Source organism: Podarcis liolepis (genome assembly GCF_965112155.1).
Source record: "Podarcis liolepis genome assembly, chromosome: 7".
Lineage (NCBI taxonomy): Eukaryota > Metazoa > Chordata > Lepidosauria > Squamata > Lacertidae > Podarcis > Podarcis liolepis.
Genome location: NC_139561.1, coordinates 20,457,444 through 20,472,442, shown reverse-complemented (window position 1 = coordinate 20,472,442; position 14,999 = coordinate 20,457,444). Strand labels below are relative to the sequence as shown.

Sequence of the window (14,999 nt, the reverse complement as noted above, 5' to 3'; positions counted from 1 at the left end):
CCACTGGATCAACTTGTTAGTCTCCATCTGTTCAATCTGCCAAAGCCTGTCTTTGCATGCAAGGAAGTACCTAACTCACAGAGCTACTGTACAAAGGCTAAGAGTCACCTCTGTTGTCCTACTCACTCTGGACCTACCCACCACTAGCATGTGGCCCTCATAAGGTTGCCTACAAGGAAATGCGGCCCCCGGACTGAAAAGGGTTCCTCACTCTTCGTGACATGAAATACCAGCACCTGCTCTTTGATTTGTGACCCATTGCTCACTTAGTAGCCTATTTGCTTCCTGCAGCTCTTTCTCCCTCTCTTCCTTCAGTAACTTTGCCCAGAGCTTCGTGTCTCTTGGCTCCACTACCCTCTTCCTTTTCAGCTTATTCTGCCCAGGCTGCATCTCTGTCGCTTCCCCCACCTCCTGACCATTTGTATCTACTAAGGATTTTCATGCTATCAGGCATTATGACCTTTTGCTTCACCTTCGGAAGCTGCAGTGTCTGTCAACATTCTATTCCGGCAGCGTTCCCCGAGCAGTAAGGAATGCTAACATCACAAGCAGATCAATGAATGGCTAGTTTCTCAGGGAAGCAAACAGTTTTCAGCCTATAGGCAGATAAATTACTTGAGCCCCACATGTCAAGAGATAACCTCTTCCTTAATATTCCAAACCACACAGTTGTAAATTATTCTCTGTTAAATACGGTAGTACTATTTTGAAGTGGTGATCTCAGTAATCCTCATTCCTACCCTGTAAGGCAGGCCAGCACTATTTTTGTAGGCGGGGTAGGGGGGGGGAAGGAGCTGAGATTGAAAAACACTCAGTGGCCATATTCAGACATCACATTAAACCATGCTTTAGTGGAGCCAGGCCTACTCTCAGGCTCATGTGTTCCTCCCTTTCCCTCACACATGGTCAGGAGGATGAGCTTGGACTAACCTGAAAAAAGGTTTTACTAGTCTATTGGGGGCTACCAAGAGAAGAACTGAATCCTATCTCTAACAACCCCACTTGCTGCTAGCCCTCCTCTGGCAGACCACTCACTTGCAATTCCAGGTCGCCTATAGGCCAGAGTGTAATTGAAAGAACAAGTTAAGGGATAGCAAAAGCTTCCAAGCTCTAATCTCTCTCAGTGGAGCATAGAAAGCAGAAGAGAGGGAAGACAAAAACCAGGAGACATAGACAGACATCTTCTCGACACACTAAACCATGGCTTAACACAGGGCAGGGAACCTCTAGAGGAGGGTTATTAGCCTGTTTTGCTTTTGTTCTTCTTTTTATTGTATATTTGTGTTGTTTTATCTTGTATTTTTATTCTGTGAAATGCCCTGAGATCTTCAGACAGAAAACAAACAAGATTATGGTATCCTGGACAATTGGCCAGGTTGGTTGGGGTTGAGGAAAGTTGGAGTCCAAACAACTGGAGGGCACTATTCTGAGAAAGACTGGCTTAAAAGTGCAAAGTATTCTGAACTCATTGGTCTCAGAATCAAAATCTGTAGCTAAGGACATAGTCAACTGGGGATTTTTCTAGCCTTGAGACCTTCCATGAAAACAGAGCGAGGCTGAAATCACAGGTACACTCTTACTGGGAGGCAAGCCCCACTGGTGTACGTTATGCATAAAACTGGGCTGCAAAATCTCAGAGGAAACCACTTTAGTAGATGACCAAGCCAACGACGAATAGTTAAAACTTTCTCTCCTCTTCTCTCTTTCCTGACTGTATTTTCTCGCCAATGAGCCCAAGCAAATCACTATAATTAAGATTCTGAAGATAAAAGCATTTTATTGGTTTGCAAACCCTGGGTATTCATCTAACAAACTATTCGCCTCCCTCCTTAGTAAGACAAAGCAGGGCTACTGGAACAGAGGCGCTGAATTAAATGGGTAGTTAAAAAGGAAGGATGAACAATTTGGAGGCGCTTTGTGCCTGGCTCCATAGCACACCGCGCAGCCGTGGTGGGGAAGGACGCAGACCTATTGCCCAGCTTTACATGCGGAATTAATAAACTGCATCCACAACTAATGGCCACAAGAAACAGGGTGTCAAGTCAGAGATGCTTCTTTTTTCAGCTGGGGTGGGGGTTGGGGGGAGGAGATGCTGTGCCATTCCAGCTCCCCAGACCTCTGCTGTTGGCGACCCGGGAAAGTGGGAGGAAAACGGCTTAGTGACTGGCAAGCAACAGGCACATAAAACCCCCTCACACACAGAACTAGAAAAGCAATTACACGCCTTTGCTCTCCCATTCCTTTGTTTTTATAGGGCTTGTTTCGGAATCCAAGCAACTCTGTGCATTAGCGAGCGCAGGGAGAGGATGGTGGTGGTGATGATGATGATCAAGAATAGCTGTAATGATACACTTGGGGGGTGGAGGGCAATGAGACACAGCTGCAATAGGTTTTCATTGCCTCTCCGTTACAAGGTATTACACAATGCACGCTTTCCCAGAGGAATCCAAAGTCTGGACACTCTTTGGGAATTGCTTTGTTTCCCCAGAGGGAAAAATTGCCTCTCCTCTACCAGTGGCAGCTACATTGCCAGGGGTGTAGAATATAGGAAGTTGTTTTATACTGAATCAGACCATTGGTCCATCTAGCTCAGTATTGTCGGCACTGACTGGCAGCAGCTCTCCAGCGTTTCTCCCAGCACTAGTTGGAGATGCTGGGGATTGAACCTGGGACCCCCTTGATGAGGGGTAGCATATCTGCTCCAATGGAGTCTTTGTCTGTACTTGTACACTTTTAAATAACGCAAATATTTTTAAATGACACTCAAATCTCCAGTGATCTCTCCTCTAAAGAAAACCAAACCCACTGCCCCTGGAATCTATTATGACCAGGGAAGTGGGGAAAGCACAACAAATATGTTTTTTTATGGCATAACTCTTCTACAAGAAGTGTGATCACAGAATCTTACTGTCTAGGCTTGCTTTCAGGGCATATGGATTTTTATGAGCACTACATGACATCACAGCATGTCAACCAATGGCTTTCAAAGGGGATATGCAGCCATCCAATCAGAGACTTTTTGCAGTCTCACAACTTGCAACCGCTGGGGTAGGAGCACAAATGATCAACTCACACTCAATGCTTTGGGGTGTGGGGGTGATAGGAAATTGCAATAAACAAAATTACCTTCTTTTCATGATACTAATATGCAAATCCTCCTCTTGCTTGACATCAGGGTGATGACCGTTGACCTTGTCACTCTCCTCACTGTCGTCACTGTGTGAGAAAATGGAGGGAAGCTCTTTCTTTGGGGTCCTGGTAGGAGGCAAGGGGATGGTCCTCTTCTCAGCAAGGCGACCCCGATTCTGTAGAAGGGGAGGAATCCGGAGTCGGAGGAGGGGGGGGAGAGAAAGAGGAAAAGATCAGATTAGGTGACTCAATCAAGATGTGCTGAAGGGGGGAGGTTTTTTTAAATAAAGTCAGTCATCTGTTGGGGTGGCTCTGTTGACACCTCCATAATCCTTACGCAAAACAAGCTATAGTTAATGTTAATGGTGTGAACAAACCATCATCAAAGCTGAGGCGTACAGCAGATTATCAATTAGACCTTGGTTTCTTACATTACAGAATGATTAAAAGCACCAGAAAAGGCTGCTGAGTCTTTGTCTGAATCTTTTGTGGCTCTTTTTCCACAGCTCTTTAGCTGTTGGGTGGTGAGAGCTCCTTAACTAGCTTGGCAGGAGACTGGATTCGTATGCAATACTAAATTGTGGTTAGCATTAACTAATTTTGTATACCAAGTAGATGCTTTAATTAATGAGTAATCTTTAACCACAGTTAATAAACCATAGCTAAGCTGCTGGGCTCACAAGTACAGTGAAACCTTGGTTCTCAAACGCAATCCGTTCGACTCCCAAAACCGAAACCAAGGCGCAGCTTCCGATTGGCTGCAGGAGCTTAAAGCGGAAGCCACGTTGGTTGTTCAGCTTCCAAAAAACGTTCAAAAACCATAACACTTGCTTCTGGGTTTTCGGCGTTCGGGAGCCGATTTGTTTGTCAACTAAGCAGTTTGAGAACCAAGGTTTCACATTGTAATGCTATGCCATGGTTTAATAAACCACAGTTTAATGCACCATGGTGCTTGGGAACCCTGAGAAATGGGAGGAAACAGCAGTGGATGGGAGACTGCAGAGGAAAAAAGTGGCAGGCACAAAAGGGTTAAATACCCCTCCCACTTGTCACTCTAAAGATGCCTCCACACACCCCCCCCAAACATACAGTATTCAGCAACCAACACAGTATTTTACATACAGTATTCAGCAACCAACACAGGAAGGCACCCTAACAAAAATGACACTCCTGCTTGTTTTTTTAATTGAAGCCATTCCTGGAAATCTGAGCACAGCACCTATATTGAGCATTTACTCCAGCAATTGATGCTTTCGCCAGGGACCCCCAGAGCTCAATGCCTATCCACCCCCACAGCTAGATGTCGCAGTGCACCTCTTTCCCGCTAAGTCACAATTTATCGCATCAATTAAGAGTCAGCGGCCTGCAAATTCCCAACACACAACTGCCACGGGACTGCCTCGAGTGCGGCTCCAGAAGCTGAGGAGGGGGACGGTGCCGATCTCAGCTCATAAAAATCATTTAATGGCCATTATGGTACCTAAGAGCAGTTACTTGGTCTCAGTGGCTGCTCAGGGACTCATCATACTTAACTAGAGAAGGGGGAAGGAACAGAGGGGGTGTGTTGGGGATTGAGAACAGCCCTTGCGGAAACTATTCAGAGCCCCACACACAGAGAAATAGGGGGTCCTGTTAAGCTTCCTTTAACAGCCCTGCCAGGCTCACAATCAGGGGTGGCTCAAGTGCACACTTATGGGTCAAGTGGCCTGCATTTGCGACTCTAACACAGCCTCTCCCCCAACCTGGTGCCCATATGCTTTGGACTACAGACACATTTACACACTGGGCTTTCAAGCAGAAATGATCTGTTCCAGAAGAACAGAACTTAGAATCATAGAATTGTAGAGTTGGAAGGGACCTTGAGGGTCATCTAGTCTAAACCCCTGCAATACAAGAATCTTTTGCCCACTGTTGGGCTTTTTGCTCAACTTCTCTTCTGCACCAGGGCAGGGGGGCGTACACACACACACACACACACACACACACACACACACTACTCCTGTTGCACTACTGCTGGCTGAATGCAAACACACACCAGAGTGGCATGAAACTAAATTTTATTGGGTCCATTATTTTCAACAGGTCCACCCGGAGTCAAACTTAGCTGAATGCCACCCTATAATACCACAGTCATTCCTCCAGATTAACCTAACTCATCAAAGTTAATGGGTTGTAGTCAATGCTAGTTCTACTCAGATTAGATTCCTAGCACTGCAGGCCAATGGGCAGGCTTGCAGTTTACTTCAGCATGATTCTAATCCACTTTATTTAACCACCACTAGTGCTGATGTTTTGCAGATTACCAAATGTGTATTAAGAGTCCCGAAGACAACGGAATGTAGACAATGCTCATCCTTTTCAGAGTAGACCCCACTGAAATTAACACAACTTAGGTCCATTCGTTTCAATGGATCTACTCTGAGTAGGATTTAGCTGCATGCAACCCAAAGATGTGACCAAGAACTTTGCATTAACATGTGAAACATAGTCCCACGCTTATAACCTACTGCATAATTTCTATTACTGGCACACCACCCCGAACAATTGGAATGTTCACAAACGTTCCGTGTCATCACAACACCTCAGCCAATGGCTAAGAGGCTTGCAAATAACCTGCCGCTGGTCTGAGCCTCACAGATACCATAGTGGAAAAGAGGTTTCCTAGTGACTAAAAATTAGGTGCTAGGAAAAAGTTGGCTGAATTCAAGGTCCTAATTTGTTCTGGGTTTGTTTCCTTCTCGGGGAGTAACACAGCAACTGAAGCATATATCAAACATCTGAAACATTTCACAGTTACTAGTCCAGCATCCTGCCTGGGAAAACCATCACCACCGCCGGACATGCACAGCCTCCAAAAAATTTTAAACAGCATTTTAAGAGAGTCCTAGCTTTGTTCACTTCCAGTACAAACACTGGATCAGCCCAAAGGAAGTCCCTTTGGATGTGGCCTCCTTTTATAACCCTGAGATAATCCTCCCTTGCTAATAAGAGTACTGTGCATCATTGTGTGCTGGGGGGCAGGGAAGAGACCCGAATTTTATCTTCTGCCTCTTGACTTATTATGTTTTTGAATGTGTTGATATGACAATATAAGAAGAGCCAAGGTCCATCTAGCCCATCATCCTGTTGGCCAGCCAGACGCCAGTAACACTTTCAAAAAGCAGGACATCAGTGCAGCAGTATTCTCCCCATTAAAATTAATTAATCTAAGTCAGTAACATTCCTTTATTTCATAGAACTGTAGAGTCGGAAGGGAGGACGCACGTCATCTAGTCCAACCCTCCTGCAGTGCAGGAATCTTTTGCCCAACGTGGGGCTCAAACACATGACCCTAAGCTGAACAGCCCCACGTTCTTCCGACTGAGCTATCCTGAGTTCTGTTAAATTGGTCTACTCTGATTAGGATTAATGATGACTACAAGCCTACCTCTTTCCCCAAATCACATCTCATATTTGCTTAAATCTGCAGCTCTAAGCTGAGCGCGCGTGTCATATTCTGCTCTGATCTGCATTAAAGGCAACTGGTGAAACTTATCAAATGCCACACAATTAAATCCGAGGCCTCCTTTGAGCCTGAGGGCCCGGCAAATGGCCCTCCCGCCTGACCACTGCTCCTCGCTCTAATTGGCCCTGGTGAGAGCTAGAGTTTAAATATGCATTTTAATAATATGTCATTGCTTTGGTTTTATCCCCATGTTGAAGAGCGCTCCGGGTCTCCCAAGAAGATGGAAATCAAAGATGGAAAGGAGGCTAAAATTTCCACTAAAAGAGGAGCCAGTCAAGGTTAGCCAAGTTGTTAAGACAAAAGCACCCCCAAACCACCCACCCCAAACTAACCCTTCCATCGTAACTCCCACATTAAGCCACATTTTCCCCAGCCCATTTAAAAAATAAAAAGAGAAGACGACGTTTTTCCGCAGCAGAATAGGAAATAACCGAGACGGATCTTCCAGATGAGAACGGAGGGTTGGAAAGTACAAGAAGAAGGGGGAGGAGGAAAGGAAGGACCCCTGTTCTCAAAGGGAAGGTCAAAGCGTATCAACGCCCTGGTTGTGATGTAGCACAGCTGCCAGAAAACGAGGAAGGATTCCTTCCAGCAGGTCCCCGGCGAGCATTTAATTGATCCCAGAGACGCCAAGGCCTCAGCTAGGGCGGAATTTGCAATGTGTTGGTTGGGGGGGGGTGGAGAGACGGGGGAGAGTGAGAGAGACCAGAGAGAGAAGCTTATGTGAGGTCGTGTGGTGGGAAAGGCTGGGCATTTGGGGGGGCGGGGGGCAGAAAATATTGCATCTTGACAAAGGACAGGGCATCCTCAATGTGGCTACCAGTCACACTGGTTATGTTCTTCCTCCCCGGTCAGAGACAGTATGTCAGTTGCCGGCACCAGCAGGTGAGGAGAGCTCTTTTGTGCTCAGGTTCTGCTCACGGGCTCCCCATATGCACCTTGTTGGTCAATAGGTCAGCCTCTGGCCTGACCCAGTAAATCTCTTATTATGTTCATATAAGTAGCAGTGAAGGAGGGCTGGTGCCTGTGGGCTTCTTTGAGCCTTCTGGGTGTCCACTATGGAAACGAAATAAAAAAAAAAAATAGCACTATGGAAACTGTACTAGATGGGCCTTTGGCCGGATCCAGCTACAGGCTGCTCTTATGTGGAGAAGGGAAGCCAACTCCTGAGCAGTTTAGCGCCAACCAACACACTTTTCGCCTTCCTGGCAAATGAACAAATAAAGGCAGCTGCAAACATGTATGCAAGAGAGGTTGTATAGAGCTCAGTGGCAGAACACGTACTTGGCATGTAGAAGGAACTGGGTTCTTCTCCTACCTAGCTAGACTCAAGTCTCGTGGGTCCCTTGCTATCCGTAAAGATGCCACCCCCCCCCCATCACTGCCTGGTCACCTCACAGAGCCTCTTGGGTGGAGGCCAAAGGTGCTTTTTGTCTACCATCACCACAGACCACAGAGAGAGAGAAGTCAAATGAGCTCCATATGGAAAGGAGGCCCCAAAGTTTTCATTCCCTTGTTACTGACACACGAAGGTTTGGTTGCCCTCCAGGAGCCTGGAAACCACGGCTGGGAGGAGAAAAGGGAAGGCCCACAAATTTCTTACTAAGAAGCCATACCAAGAGTTCCTCAGGGAGAGTCCTCTGTCCTTCCCCGATTCCCACCCCCCGCCTGTTTTAAAGCCAGCTGCGATTACCAAAAGGGTCACACCAGGTGCCCAAATAAGCCCCCCGTCTCTCCCCCAGGCCTTCATTACACATCGCAAGCCAGCGTCTCAACGCCGCCGATTTGTTTCGATAGCAAATCCAGGGGCTGGGGCAGCCCTCGCCTCACTTCCTGGTGCTTAACCAGCTTTGCTATTAAAACCCAGGCCGCTGATAAAACAAGCTTCTCGGGTTCCATGCCGTCCTCTGCTCCGACGCTCAAGTAATGAGGAAATGAATAAAAGAAGAGGCAAGCTCTCTCCGCAGGCTTTGCTGCCAAGCGCGTTTCCCTCATCACCTGTCAAAAGCAGCCTAGTTCCTCGCCCGATTGCTAATGCAGTGCATCTCTCATACGGATAGGAATTCACACTGTGCAGCCACAAATGAAGCCAGGCAACCCTTATGGCAGGAGGTCTTGGGAGAAATGGGGGAAAGTTAGGTAGAGCCCAAAGGGCACATCCTGCTCTGCAGAACACCCACATGCACACACTTCCACAAAACGACAGGGGAGGAGAGTCATCTTGTGGTGAGGTCCTGTTTGTGGGCTTGCTTACCACCAGGGCATCTGGTTGGCCACTGTGAGAACAGGACGTTGGGACTAGACGGGCCACTGGCTTGTTCCAGCACTCAGGCTCTTATATTCTTATAGGAATTACAGTGGTACCTTAGTTCTTGAACACAATGCGTTCCGGAAGTCCGTTCGACTTCCGAAATGTTTGAAAACTGAGGCGTGGCTTCTGATTGGCTGCAGGAGCTTCCTGCACTCAAGTGGAAGCCACATTGGATGTTCGGCTTCCGAAAAACTTTCGAAAACAAAACACTTACTTCCGGGTTTTTGGAGTTTGGGAGCAGATTTGTCTGTCAGCTAAGCCATTTGAGAACCAAGGTTCCACAGTGTTCTGCTATCCTAAACATGTCTTCTAGGGACTAAGCTCCGCTGAACACACTTCTGTCTAATCCTTAGGGATGAGGCAAACTTTTCAGTTTTGGCTTCTCTCTGTTTCTCATTAAGTTCAGCTCTCCACAGTTCCCCATCAATTTGCAATTTTTATTTTTTTTAAAGTCCTCCTGAAAATTAGCACGAATTTCTCCCAATACACACATTTATTACTGCAGTTTTGTCTAAGGTACACATTATTGCAAAGCAATTTCCCTTAACATAATGCATATTTTACCGTAACATATGTATTCTGATTTCTGGGGCACTTTACCTGGCTGGAGAACTGCTCTGCAAAATTCTGAAAAGTGTGAACTTCAAAAGGGGGCTGTGCTTAGGTTCTTCTATTGTTTCAGATTGTTAAAAGCAGTTTTGCCTTTTAATGTAAACTGAATCAGATTTCTCCCCTATCTCTAGTAATAGAACAAAGTGCTGTAGCATTAGCTGCCTTCTGCTATGGACTTGACAGCAATAGGCGATATGTGGACTGTAGTCCATGAAAATTTCTGCCATAATAAATGGAAGTTACTTTGCTGGTATTCCTTCCGAAGACTGTTCATATTTTCAAGTGAGATTCAATTGCGTACAGTGGTGCCTCGCAAGACGAAAAGAATTCATTCCGCGAGTCTTTTCGTCTTGAGATGTTTTTCGTCTTGCGAAGCACGGTCCGTCGCAACTGCGCCTCTTCAAGCGGCTTTAAAAAAAAAGCGCAAGACGTTTTTGTCTTGCAAAGCAAGCCCATAGGGAAATTTGTCTAGCGAAGCAACGCAAAAATGGAAAACCCTTTCGTCTAACGAGTTTTTCGTCTTGCGAGGCATTCGTCTTGCGGGGCACCACTGTATCAGCAAATTCAGGTTATGTAATTAAAGCTGAGTTGTAGCTCTTGCCCATGAAAACCTGGTTCTCCACCACTACCCCCCCCCAATGTGACTTCTTGCAATAAGGAAAGTGATGGGGAAACACTGAAGAGTGTGAAATAACATTTCCTTGCGGCACTACTGTCTAACCTCTCCGCTATCAAATAAAAACGAAGGCTCAATCAATAGCCAGCATCATCTAACTTTCTCATAAACTAATCAAAATGAGTGTTTAACGAACAGGCCTGGATGTGACCAAACCCAGCTGCATGACTGGAAAATATTCTGGACCACTACTAAGCTCAAAGAAATGGCAAACTTTCTGCCTCTAATTCCCGTGAGACCATCTCCACACCTCCTTCCCTACCTAACCTGTCTCAATGATGGATGTTTTAACTCTCTGCCCCTCACTCCCCCCATAAAAAAAAGAATATATTGTGGAAAACATATAACACAGAGATGGGGGGAAATTGGTTTTTCAGAACCTATTTTTTAAAGCAGTCTTTCTGAAAATGCTCCAGATGTTTCAGAGAAGGGAAGATTCTTAGGTCACATCAAGACCTGGAGATCCCCTTTTCAGCACAACAGGAAGTCATGCTCTGAAGATGGTCCTTCAAGACACAAAGACATGGTAGCAGAGCATTGGGCTAAGAAACCTTTCTTCTCAGCAAGGAACGAGATTCGTTAAAGCAGAAGGCTGCCCCCTGCTTGGAAGTCTTCAGCTGAGAGAAGACTTTGCCACCAGAAAAGGAGACAGTTGAATCCAATTCACAACGTGCAGGGCAGAATTCAGCTTCTTTGAATTTCTTTAAAGCAAGTTCCTAGCCCTTCTAGTTACAGAGCTATGTTTTGAAAGGGCGCTAGCAACGGCGGCTGAAATCTCAGAAGTCAGAGGTATTTTCAGGAAACTGAGTGTGGCATTTCACTATCTCTCCTGATCCCACGAGAAACCAAAATAAATTATGCAAATTTTGAAAGATTGTGCAAATTTGGCCCACTGAAATAATTTATCCAGGTTACAGAATGTGGTTTTTCTTGGCACAAAACTTTAATATGAGTCTGAGCATAGAATTTTAGTGTTGCCAGTCCCATACAAGCAAAGATGCAACAGCCATCCTCACTTTTTGCTCTCAGGTGTCTCCTGAACATCTTTTTTTATGCCAAAGGGCCTTTGCAGATGTTTCTTTTTGTTATTAGCCAGTCACTTTAACAATTATCTGTATTGTTTTAGTGATGTATTTTAATACATTTTTCTATTTATTAAAAAGGGGGAAAAAATCCAGGTAACATAAATTATCAGGTCAGTGGCCCATCTAGTCTAACATCCCGTCTGTACTCACAGTGGCCAATCAGATGCCCCAATAGAAAGCCTGCAAGCAGGGCCTCTGCTCAACCAGAACTCTCCCTTTCCTTTGGTCTCCAGCAACTGGTATGCAGAGGCATTTTGCCTCTGACAATGGAGGCAGAACAAAGTAATTATCCTCCCTTCCACATCGGATGTTCAGGCTGTGAGTACCAATCCATATGTTGTCAGAACAGCACTCTCCATGCCCAAAAGGGAGGTGTCGGCAGGCTTGATGGAGCCCTGAAGTTTGCATAAATGCAAGACTTCTATTCAAACAACAACAAATAAATCTTGAAGGCAAACCCCGAAACAGCCCAATCAGAACTAAACATGCTCAGTATTAACGGAATGCTTGCTGACTGCCTGGTGGTGGTGGTAGGAATGGAGTGGAGCAGCAGGAATCCTGAACAGCAGCAGTCCATATGCTGCAACATTTTGTTGCAGGTTCCACATACCATCGATTCCTCCTCCTCCTCCATGCAAGGATTGGTTTTTCAAAATAATATTGAATTCGGTTAACGCCGCCCAATCCCTTTTCTGTGTTTAGAAGCAAGCTTCGCTGTGTTTCAATAGGGCTTATTCCTCAGGAAGGATTGTAGCTTTAGCCTTCTGAACTGAGCAGAGAGTTTAGAGCAAAGAGGTAAATATTGGCCCTGTCAGCTCGTAAAACTGAAGCCACCCGGATTCTTCCGTGCTTTGCCTTAGCCCAGGACCTGGAACAGCACCGAGCTTTTCTGCCGCCCCAGGATACCAGTAAATTCCACCATGGGGAAATTCCACATGTCGGTTACTTTGGCAGAACATCTGTTGGGAGGGTTCCCGTGTTCCTAGGGGGTAGAAACCTGCCTGGGCGACCAAACTCAAAGAAACGTCAGTCTCTTTCAGCAGAAGCAGCTGATTTTGGCATCCTTTTTCCTCCAGCGAGTTGGAATCTGGACACTTGGAAACTGGAAGAGTCCAAAACCATCATGAAAACCAGAGAGGCCAAGTGTATTCTCTCTTTTTTGGTCTGGAACAGATTGAGTTTCATGAGTTCTGGCTCCTGACTCATCAGCTGCCTACAACCCCCCCCCACCCCACCCAAACAATCCCTGAAATCAGACCCGAGATTCTCTCCCCCTCCCCCAAGAGACAGTAGATTGACCAGCTCAGGTCCATAAATTTAAATGGGTCAAATTTTAGTCGGACTTTAGTTGGATATAGGCCATTGGGAAAGAAAGTGCATGCACTTTCAAAGGATCAGAGCAAAGTCAGGTCCAGCAGAACTGATTTGAGCCTCAGAAAGCACACAGAGCTGACAGGCGAAGTGGGGAAGAACCTAACTCTTCAACTTGCTCTTTTAACTCAGTGAACTTTTCAACCACCCTCTCAACCAACGGAGCAGTGTGGGTTGGGACGGTGGCCCAGAGGCTTTGTGGGTAACCAGCAGGAAGACCTAAAAGGGCACCACTGCCATGCCCACAAGCACCAAACTGGTGACCCCTGCCTTGGGACCCTCACAATCTCCACTCATAAATGTTTTCATCTATTACCAGTGCCCTGCTTTCCAACTCAACTCTTCCCAACCCGGAACATATTAAGAGTTTGCTAGAATTTATGAATTACTCCCGGCTTCCTGGCCTTCTGCTTGTCGCCAAGGAGCTGTGAGAAACATTTGCAGGCGCGGAATGGGTGGAAAGCAGAACTGGCCAAGTTTTCTGACCTTGGCGGTATTCAAACTCCTCACGTCCTCGCTTCCCTTCTCCAGGTCCTATATTGCCTTACTCCCCGGGGTGGGGTGGGTGTTGTAATTTGGAAACTAGAAAGTTTCCTTAATAGCTTTGTCAAGGGAGCCCCTGAACAATTTTATTCCATCAAATCAGGCTTCGGTCTAAATTACTCTTTGGATCTAGATGCCACTTCGGCTAAAAATTCCTTATTGCTTAGGAAGGCAGGATTGGGGGTGGGGGGAGGCGGCTGAAAGAAAAGCCTGGGCTTCGGAGATAATCTGCTTGCATTTACTCAAGGTGCCAATAAACGAGTACTGAAGGCAGATGGTAAATTCTTTGCACCTTTCGACTCTTTTGATCCACATCTGTTTGAGACAGGATGGATAATTTCTAGAGGTCAAGAGAGCAGTAGCTTCTAGACAAGAGAACCGAGAAGCCTCCTTTCTGAACTTGCTCCTGCTATTATTTTGGTGGTGGGATAAAAGACAGCATCCCGACCACCTGGAAATGTGGAAGGAGGGAGAGTGGAAAGGATCAAAAGGGAGGTGTGTGTGTGTGTGAATATTCCCAGTTTCACATCTGACCTGGACTAAGTCACAGCGCATTTCTATGCCAGAATTCTCCCCAACTGCGCACCCATATTGAGCATCCATCCTGATTTGTTTGCAAAGAGATTAGATCATGTTGGCTATTTAATGAGTTTTCATTCTGATTTGTTTGCAAGGAGTAAAAGCAGGTGTTGTCCCACACATTCTGCTGCATTTTCCCATCATCATTCATACTGCAAGAAGTCTGATCTTTTGGAGAAGCAGGTTTGTTGTGCAAGGCCTCCCAATCAATTATAATTGTCTAATGTAAATTTGCCCTTATTGACTAAATCCCGCCTGGAAAGCACCCGTAAAGTACTTTCAGATCCCCAAGCTGGCACTTATCAACAACTGCCTTATACAAAGTCAGTCTGCTGGGTCCATATGATTCAGAACTATCTACACCAGGCATAGGCAACCTAAGGCCCATGGAGGTCGCATAACCAGCCCATGGACCCCGCCACCCGCGCGCCACGCTAAACTGGCGCGGAGCAGGGACCGCCTTCCACGACGCTGGGCAGCCTCCCATTGGCAGCAGGAATCTCCTGCAGCCAATGGGAAGCCATGCATGCCTCCTGTGCGCTGGAAATCACGTCTGTGCATATGCAGACACCGAAATCACACACTCGCACTGCGGCCCATGAAGCAATCTCCGCAGGAGTTAAGCGGCCCACAGCAGGTAAACCTTGCCGACCCCTGATCTACACAGACTGGTAGCAGCTCTCCTGGGTCTCTCCAAGCCCTATGTTGAGATACCTGGGATATTTTGAATGCAAGCAAGAGCTCTGCCACTGAGCTACAGCCCTACATAGGTTGTGATGGTCTGGAAATGGAAACTCATATTGTGTACAATGGAGAGCTTATTCAAGTAAATTTGTATGGGCATTATGTACCTTCCACATTTCACTCAGTTTCATCCAAGAAATGTGTTCTCTTTAATATTTGGACCAGATCAGCAGAAAAACAATGGAAAACAAGGCAGCCAATGTGGTGTAGCATTAAGGGGGTCAGACTAGGACCAGGGAAGCCAAGGTTCTAACACCAACTCCGCTACGACGCTCCACAGGAGATGTTGGGCCAATCATTCCTTGTCAACCTAACCTGCCTCAAAGGGTTGCTGGACTGGCTGCCAATTTGTTTCCAGGCCAAGTTCAAGGCTGAACCTGGGACCTCCTACATGAAAGGCAGGTGCTTACCACTGAGCTAAGGTGCTTTCCCTCAGAGTGGTCC

At 46.3% G+C, this 14,999-nt stretch overlaps 1 protein-coding gene across 13 annotated transcripts in view; it reads right to left on the bottom strand.

Annotated features, from left to right (window-relative positions):
• The window catches only part of SAMD11 (sterile alpha motif domain containing 11), a 326,641-nt gene that overhangs the window by 106,024 nt on the left and 205,618 nt on the right, over positions 1-14,999 (bottom strand). For all 13 annotated transcript variants that reach the window (XM_083512931.1, XM_083512932.1, XM_083512924.1 and 10 more), the window contains one exon: positions 3,127-3,305. In XM_083512931.1, coding sequence (XP_083369057.1) covers positions 3,127-3,305 — 179 coding nt within the window. The remainder of the gene's footprint in view (positions 1-3,126; positions 3,306-14,999) is intronic.